Below are 9,431 nucleotides of genomic sequence, written 5' to 3'. Positions count from 1 at the left end.
GGCCTCGTTGTGTCGCCCCCGCCCTCCCGCCATTTATCGGCGAAATCGCAGTGCCCCGAGTAGCGGGGTGACGGTGCCCGGCGTGGCACCCCGCGGGGAAGGAGCGTCTCGCCGGCCAGGAGCACCTGAGGCAGGCCTGAGGGACACGAGCCCCGCGCGCCTCGCCGGCGTGAAGGCGCGTTGTCAAGTGTGAGCGTCCGCAAGTGACGTAACGCAGCGTTTCTCGCGTCCAGGGCCTGCGTGCGTGCCTGCCTGGCAGCGCGTCTGCGTGACGTGGTGCAAGAGGGTAGTCTGCCAACGGTACGACTCGGGAAACACGTGCTTGCGTGCACCGTGAATTACCTTTTGCGGTGTATAAACGCATGGCCTTATGCTCCTGCGTGGCTTTGCTGAGCTCATCGCTCTTCAAGAGTTGATCCTGAGCAAAAATAAAGCTGAGTCGTTAGACTGAAATGTGGTCTTAATTTAGCTTAGGAAAACCTTGAGTAAAACACCAGAGGTAGGCACTGACTTTTCTTATTCAGGAGGCGTCAGCTGGATTGACAGGCAAATGACAGTGATATGTTGACACGTTATTCTGATGCTGTACAGTACTGCCAATGTACAAATCCACAGAATATTTGACAAACATTCATTCAGGATGTTTTAGCACACCCAACAAATAATAACTGGCATATTTACAGACATTAATAAACTAACTTTCGGCATACTTAAGTGCTACAGTTAAGTCTAAATTGCGTTTTACAGATTTTACTTACCATCTTCAATTGTCTCCATAAATGTAGAATTTGGATGCTGCTCCAGAGTTCCAGCTGTTTGGTGACTTTGAATTTGAATGTAGTGATTGCTTAAACAAATGGGAAACAGCTGCTATCAACTTTATGTACAGAAACTAGCATAGTTGTCTTGCAAAGCAGAAGACAGCTTGGATGTATTGTTTGATGTCAGTGTAGTCACCTACTTGCAGCTGAATAATCTTAGACTAGACTAAGATTAGATAACCTGATACAAGTCTGCAGTGCAGTTGGGTGTAGATCGGTGAAGTGACTTGCCAGAGGTCATTCAAGAAGTCTGAGGCAGAGCTGGCCCTTGGTGCCCATTGCTTTTTCTGCCGTATGAAAGGGAGCTTGGTAGTTTGCTTTATTAATATTCTCCCTTACAACTCTGGTTTTCAGACCATCAGAGCAAATTTTTTAAAAGAGCATTATTCACAAAATTTCTCTACAGTTCAGCTACAGTTCTCTTAAACATAAAACACTAGAACAGTATTATGAAAGATAAATTTTTTTTTGCATTTACAGCAGAAGTGTTGTTATATATTATTTGAAAAAATATCTTGAGAAACCTACCTTTATTGTCTTAATTTTCTCACTGTTTTTTTTGTGATGTGCTTACAGAATTGTAGGTGATGATGATGGAGGAAAGCTCTTTACCCTTGAGGAGTATGAGGAGTACAAAAGAAAAGTGTTACCAATTCGGTTACAAAACAGGTTGTATGTGAGCTGGCAATCACCAACTGGCATGGACTGTAAGCTTGTGGGACCAGAGACACTGTGCTTTTGTACTCATCGGTAGGAATCCTTTCATTTTTTTGAGCTCTTGTATTTTTTAAACTCAGGAAAATGTAAAGTGTTTGCAGTTACCTTATGGTACAGTACAGGCAAGTTAATTTAAGGTCTAAGGGTTGAGAAAACGAGGTTTTAAATCATAAGAATTGTCCTTAAATGTAAATCTCGGTACATTTATTTTGAGACCAGAGTGATTTTGTAGTCTTCAATAAATTCAACTTCAAGGCACAAGTTACTGTAGATCAGATTGATTCTGATTGTGCTGTCGAAGTGAAACATAAGGATTTGTGATATTTATGTAATGAATGAATGTAAAAGCACCTGGTATTATGCATTTAATGGTAAATTAACAATTAACAGTAATTAATATAATCAAAGATACTTCAAAATATAACTTGTAAGATATAAACCTTTCAGTTTTGTGATAAATGCTAACAAAGTTATAAAAATTATAATTTTTGCCTGTTTTAGGTATAAACAACACAAAACGGACTATGAAGTGATTCCCAAAGACCGTCCTATTTGTGTGCCTTGTAGAGTGAGCCGTTGTCCGTGCCAGTCCTATCACTACGTCCCTCTAAATGGCACACAGCCCATCCGTTGTAGATGCAAACACTTTGCTGACCAGCACAGTGCAGCATCTGGATTTTCGTGTAACTCTTGTAAGTTGCTGATGCTGATGCAATAACTTGCAGCATTCTTTGCTGGGAAACTGAACAGGAACAGCATGTTACGCGTATTGTGCCCAGAGTATTGGGTATGTGCTGCACTTGTCAGTGACGTGTATTTTGGTCCTTGCAGAAGGATAGGAGATGGGAAGGAAGACACAGCCTTTTGCACAGGAGGGTTTAGAATGACTTCCTTAGCTTCCCCACCATCTGTGAAGAAGCATTAAGTTTTTGAATGATTAAGTTAGGTACATATGGAGACAGCTGCCTAATATTAGGCAGTATGAAAGCACCCCATTTGCAGTTTGTCACTTCCACTGCTGCCCGCACGTGACTTTCCTACTTGAACTTGGTAGTTTGAGAGAGAGAAGTGTTGATCTCTGTTCCTGTATTGCCTGGTTGAATGTAACGTTAATGTATTTTTATATCTTTTCTCAACTCGATAGGAAGTAGCACTCTGTTCCCAAATAGTACTATTGTTAGCAGTCTAACAAAGGAGTTCCTAAGCATACAGTTTGTGGGTCCAGAAATGTAAATGGGAATGGAGTTTCAAGCAAAAGGTTTGAGAAGACATTAAGAGGAGACTTTTTGCTTCTGTTGTTTGAGGTTATTGTAATGAAACAGTAGTAATTGTTAACGACAGAAACTAAATAATGCATAAAGATGCTTTAGTTTGAAACCTCAAATTACATAAATGGAAGATTTTTTTGTTCCATACTGTCAGTAAATTTCTTTCATGAAGCCTGTCTAATTTGTGCAGGAAAAATCATAAACAGCTTTTGCTGGATGAGAGTCATATCCCACAGAATAAAACATAAAATATTTATATGACAGCCTTTCAAGAATTTGCTCTAAGTAATGTGAAAGTCTTAAATGTGCAATTGGATGATTCAGACTGAATCCTTAGAACACAGTGTTTTTAATAATCATTTACGTTACACACTTTTTCTGGTGTTTCTCAAAAATATGTGACACTTCTGAGGGCTTCAGAGATTACACAGAGAAGTGCCAAGGCTTGCTTCTATTTTGGACTTGTGTTGTTTTAATGTATTGGTGTTAGTCTAGTCCAGTGTTGTATAAATCTAATGTTATAGATAAATTATAATTGAAAAAAATACTGCTGTTGCACTTTATATATTGTATAGACTTTATTCTGTATTCAAACACAGAGTTAGAGCTCTGTTACTGAGGAGTGCCCAAAATGATACGAAAAAGCCTGTAATGTTTCCAAGGATGTGATCCTTGAACATATTACACAAGACTTAAAAAAAAATCTTTCTTGGTGCTCTTCATAATGAACTGTAACTGAGAGTTGGAAGCAGGGCAATTTTGTATAATGAAATGTTTGCAAAATCAGTTCCTCAATTTCTTGTTCACACCATTGCTTCAGCAATGATGGACCGTATTAGCCATAGCTAGGGCAGACAGACGTGACTTCACTTCACTCTGTGTTTCTGAACATCGCATGTCATTTGTATAACTATTTTCATTAGATCCTGTGCCTAGGTAAGCTTAAAACCTCTGAAAGTCAACCTAATGGTACATTTAACATAGAACCCATTTTGCTGTTGCCACAGCCTCTGTTTACTACCCAGATAATTTTGCTAATTTTTTGAAAGACATGTAAATTGTGATTTATATCATAAATTGTTATTTGAAGTTTTCTGGCCATGCATCACTGACACATGCTGTACACCTTTGGAGATAATACTACGAAAATGCTGGCAGATTGTTGTCTTTATGCAGTGACAGAATTTTTTCTCTTTTTATTTGTTGTCGGGGGAAGGATAGAGAACGGTGTTACTAATGGCAATGGACACAAGTTGCAATAGAGGAAATCTAATTAGATGCTCAGAAAGAAATGTCTGCTCCAAGGGAAGTCCAACATTGGTCCAGACTGGTTAGAGAGGTGGAATCTCCATCCTCAGAGGTACTCAAAACTTGACTGGATGAGATCCTGAGACTGGATGACCCATATGATCTAATCCCCACATTCATCCTTTCTCTTGTTTTATACAGCATTTTCATATTGTGATGAAAAGAGGCTGCAAAAGGTTTCAGCAAAGATAGCCGATTGCTTTGCCCTAAATCACATACGTGCTTCCAAATAGAAAGCACAACTGGATGCTTTTGGAGTGAAGGAACTCCAGGTTTTGCAAGATCAGTTTAGGGGAGCACCGTTTTGTCTGCAATGAAGTATAAATCCCATGATCATCTCACTCATTACACTTATTTGTTAACTAGGTTCCAAGTGTTCGGGCTTTCATAGTTGCTTTACCTGTGCATGTGGTCAGCCAACATATGCTCATGAAACAGTGGTGGAAACTAAACAAGAGCGCTTAGCCCAAGGAAAGCCTGTGGGGCAGGATGTTCCTTACGCTGCTATGGGAGGACTGACTGGTTTTAGTTCACTAGCAGAAGGCTATATGAGACTCGATGACAGCGGAATAGGTAAGTGGGGCTGACCTGAGATGAAATTTTAATTCTCCAACTAGGTAGTTTTGAAAAGTAGTGATTCAACATAGACTTCCGGCTTTTGAAAGCAAACTGGATTAATAGGAACAGGACTTAAGACAGATTGTTTTTTTTTTCTAGCAGTCCTTAGGTGTGAAAAGACCACTGTGACCATCTTGTCCAACTTTCTGTTGATAGAAAAAACTCTCTATCAATAACTGTGGTGTTCTGTCCAGTAGCTTCTGGTTGAATTTGGGTATATCTTTTAGAAAGAACTCTGTAACTTTGTTTTTTTCTTAATACTTCCATTTTATATTTATGTTAAACCTTTAGCCTAATACTGCCCAGGTACTCTCTTGTTATGCAGTTGCAGTATTCCCCCCCGCCCCCAAGTTTTTTTTCCCCGCAAACCTCATACGTTAATAGCTGTTCAGCATTAAAAAAAAAAAAAAAAGTAATTTGTAGAACTTTTATTTTTGACAGGCATGTTAGTTGGCCTTGATACCTCTGTGGCTCTATGGTTTTATGCCGTCTAGTAGTAAGACAGATTTTGTCCCGAAATTCTCTTACTTTTATTATTGCCATGTACTAATTTCTTTTTAAAATTCTGATCTCACTTCCTGTATTTCTCTGAAGTTTAGAAAGTATAGCATAGTTGTAGTAATTAAAGAACCAAAGCTTTTAATTTATTTTGAAACCATTCTCTGTAATGCTTTTGTGGTCTGCACTGAGTGCTGTAGATATGAATCTGTAACCTTGTTTTGACCCTATCATGTATGTTCTTAATATATCTCATGAAGTTAACTTTTGTTTTCCTTCAACTTACTTTCTAACAGGGGCTCCTTCTGCTCAACTTTTAGAATCCCCTGTTACCAGCACAGATCATCCATTTCTAAAAGCATTTCAGGGACCTTCTAGTTCTGCACAAAACATCTCCCAGATAGCAGGTACTATACAAGTAGGATAATGCTGTTTTACAAAAAGTATTTAAAGTAAAATTAATTGCCTGCCTTTATTAGTTGAAGGATGTTTAGGGATAAAATCGAAGTTAAAAATTAACACGAGTATTGAAGCCTTATTATGTGAAAAGTTAGTACAACAATCTTGAAGTGCTTAGAATAACTTTTGTTACTGCTTGTTATTTTTGCTCATTATGTACTTTTTAACTTTAATGATTTTTTCCTAGCATTTGGTATCTTGCCCATTAGTGAATGTGAAGTGTCACTTATTCATTGGATCAGTTTTTTACATTTTTAATTCCTACTAGAAGCTCATCGTATCTGGATGGATCGTATGTATTCAGTGCAATCCTGTGAAACTGCCTTCTGCCAGAAAGTCTTTTCTGCATAGAATTATGGATTGGCTATGATTATTTCATGTCCTTGATTTAGTATAAGAATTTAGCAATTAATATAACTGTTGAACTCCTCCACAACTATTTATAGTAGCTGCTAGCCTAGACTAAAGAGGTATCCTTTAGTTCCGATTGCTGGGGTTTGTTACTTGCCTGTAAAGGTGAGTTCTTATTTTAAATGTGTTTTGCCAAATGTCAAATATAACCAATGGCATAGCAAGTATCATTAATGAAAAAGGTTTTATTTTTTTTCTCAGGTGGTTCTAGTGCCACAAGGCAAGTTTCTCATGGAAAGCGTTCAGAAGATGATGACATGGCTTACTTCGAAAAACGTTACCAATAACAGGCAAGTTATCACATTTATTGCTTAATTCAAATACATTTTCACAAGAGGATGTCTAAAAAAGATAAATGTATGATTTAAGTGGCATATAAATGCATTATATCATTTATTGTCTTCCTGAGAAAACACGAGCTCCTTAAAATAGAGTTTTAAATACAGTTGTGAGCTATTGCAGGATTTCAGAGGTCAGTCATGTCTGGGATGGTATATACCTTAACTGGGCATATTTTTATTGAGATAACTCTCCAGTACAGCAAAACAAAATATTTTACTATGTGACAAAAAGAAACAACAAAGCAGACTCACAGAAAGTCCCCTGTGACATTTAGGAATGTGTGTTTGCTACCTCATTTATAAAACTTTATGATGTTCTTTTCCTTACGAATGTCTGTGTAGTTGGGCTAAATCTGGTGCGTTCTTCTTAGATGATCTGAATCACCCCCTTAGAGGTGCCTCCTCCACCCCACTGACTGTATCATAAATTTAAATGCCCTGTGGTGTAGGTTACTTAGATGCTTCAATACTTATTCTTTCCCCATATTAGCTCCTTGGCTCCATCATCTCTGCTGGAAATATGTCTTGACTGTTTATGACTTCTTTTGTAAGGCAATGCTGCATAATGAACTTTAAAAATCTTAATGTCTGTTATGTTTGCTGCTTGCAACAAGGTGTTTGTTAATGAGAAAGCAGTTCTAGCTTTGTGAAATTTTAAATAATTTTCTTTGTTTTGGAAACCATCACAAAAGATGGTAAGATGTTACAAATACAGTATCAGTTTATAGGAGAAAACATGTTACTATCAAATCCAAATTCTTATGTTTCTTTTGACCCCTAAGATTTATTTTGCAAAACGTAGTAGGAATTTCAGATACAAACCTCAAGCCTGCAACTATGGAAAAATGTTTTAAAATTACGTCCTCTGTAGACCAACAACAGGATTGCTTAGCAGTGAGTTCATTTGGAGACACCCAAATCAGGCCTGGGGCCTTGCTTCCTTTTGACACTATTTTATGGGGAAAAAAGGCATGTTAAAAATATTATTTTATTTTTGCCTTGCATCTTTGATAGCAACATGGTATCTTATGCTAGATGAGATGCAGAAGCCCATGCATCCCTTTTATATAATTGCTCAAAATAAAATTTCATTCACCAATGTATCAGTACTCGAGAACAAATGTTGCTTCTAAAAACAACATATTTGTTTGGATTAATACTCTTACTACAAAATGGCAGAGTTAAATGTATGTGTGTTGGTAAATCATACCATGCTATAAGAGCCTACTGTGTAGAAAAATCTTATGAGGGGAAGACATGAGTGTGTCAGCGAGGAGGCACTGAGATGGAGGTTTAGCATTTACCTCGGCAACAAACTTCCTATGTGATTTTTATGCACGCTGGTTAGTCTGTGTCTGTTACATGTCTGTAATAAAACTCATTTACCTTTCATTGACATAAAGATAAAACCATGAACATTTGTGAGGCACTTTGGCCTCAAGGGATACATAAATACCCAAATTGGCATTATCAGGGATAAAGGCAGCCCTGGTTTGAATACGGGAGGAGCTGCAGAGCTATGGAAGCGCTCCTTTGTTCTATGACGGAAAAGTAAGCAATGCTAGATTGGCTAATAATGAGCCGTAGCTCTCTCCATTGCCTATATCACTCTGGTAAATTTATGGCTGGATGTAGAGATTTAATACTGCATTACTAGCCAAGTTGCAAATTAATGCTTGAACCATTGTTGGTGTCTGTTACAGCTGAAAAAGAAGGCTGCTCAATGGAAAGAGAAAAGTCCAGCACCATCAAAGAAGCCATGAGATTAATAAACAAATATTTATTATATGACACAGTGCTAATCATTGTATTGAAGAGTTTTTTTTTTTGCTGTGCCTACCTTCATACTTCTTTCTTCATTTCCTTATTCTGCTGTTTTGTTCTATTCCTGAAATTAATTTTTAATTGTCATGTTGTAATAAAATTGGTACTTTAGTCAATGCGTTTCTAATCTCCAGAATTGTTACATAGTTGTTCCTTTGAGAATGGAAAATCATACTAAGAGATTTACAGAACTGTTATTTAAATATGTGCTTATTCTCTCTGAGCTTAAGTATTACCTTGTAGTAGGACAAAGAAAATATATGACCTATTCTTAGAATTTTATGAGAAATACTTTATTTGTAGAGTCCTTACTCCTCTTGTCCATGGATTTTTACTTTGTGGGATTTGTTCTGTTAATCTTTGCTTTGTATCTTTTTTTCCTTTCTGTTGGTTTCATCATCTTTACATAAAATTCAAACATACCCTTTTCTCACACTTCTCTAGGCTCTGTTCTTGAAGAGTTATAAATGTTATTTACATGTTATTTACATGTTAAGTTCTGTACATGTGTAAACCCATTTCCACACTTACTTACTAGCTACTTGAAGGGATCCTGCTTGTATACTTTATTCCAGATTTCCCTAGTGGTACCGTTCTCCCCATTTTGTTCGTCTGATACTGTCTATAACAATGATTTTGTTACACTAAACTTCTGAAAACATTAAATGGAAATGGATATGCTATTTATTGCATGTAAACAAATAATTACATAGTGTTTGATATAAACTTATTTATCCAACAGATACTTTTTCATCATGTCTAATCCAAAACAGACTGACTCCCTCAAGAAGGGAGATGTGCTTTTGTATTCTTTGTCCGTATTCACAAGTGCGGCAGCATATGTTGTGTTAAAGGTAGAGGACAGGAAAATTTAAAATTTGGTAACATTGCGTGGTGGTTTAAATCTGTGAAGCAGCACAGCAAGAACTTGGTACGGAATAACTGACAGAGGCTGCAGTTCAGGAGGCAAAAGCAGAGACTGAGCTAACTTTGTTAGTCTCCTTTGAGAACAGAGAGGTGTAAGTCGGTTTGTCCTTAAAAATACTTGAAGATGTCTCTTGGACTGAAGACTTTTTAGGTGATATGTCTGTAGTGAGACTTTATAGCAAGAGTTGGGAGCAGCTCACAAAGCTCCGATTCCCATCAGAGAGAATGCCTCTATGTGC

The 9,431-nt window shown here is 37.5% G+C and overlaps 1 protein-coding gene across 1 annotated transcript; it reads left to right on the top strand.

Annotated features, from left to right (window-relative positions):
• The first annotated feature begins 370 nt into the window (after positions 1 to 370).
• Positions 371 to 8,204, top strand: FAM221A (family with sequence similarity 221, member A). The gene is given in 7 exon segments (XM_010281378.1): positions 371 to 441; positions 1,398 to 1,571; positions 2,040 to 2,230; positions 4,481 to 4,687; positions 5,527 to 5,637; positions 6,302 to 6,390; positions 8,145 to 8,204. Coding segments are annotated over 7 exon segments (903 nt in total).
• The last annotated feature ends 1,227 nt before the right edge of the window (positions 8,205 to 9,431 follow it).

The sequence above is a fragment of the Phaethon lepturus genome, unplaced genomic scaffold, assembly GCF_000687285.1.
Source record: "Phaethon lepturus isolate BGI_N335 unplaced genomic scaffold, ASM68728v1 scaffold45930, whole genome shotgun sequence".
Classification (NCBI taxonomy): Eukaryota; Metazoa; Chordata; class Aves; order Phaethontiformes; family Phaethontidae; genus Phaethon; species Phaethon lepturus.
Note: the sequence above shows the minus strand (reverse complement) of the source record. Positions and strands in the feature narration are given on the sequence as shown.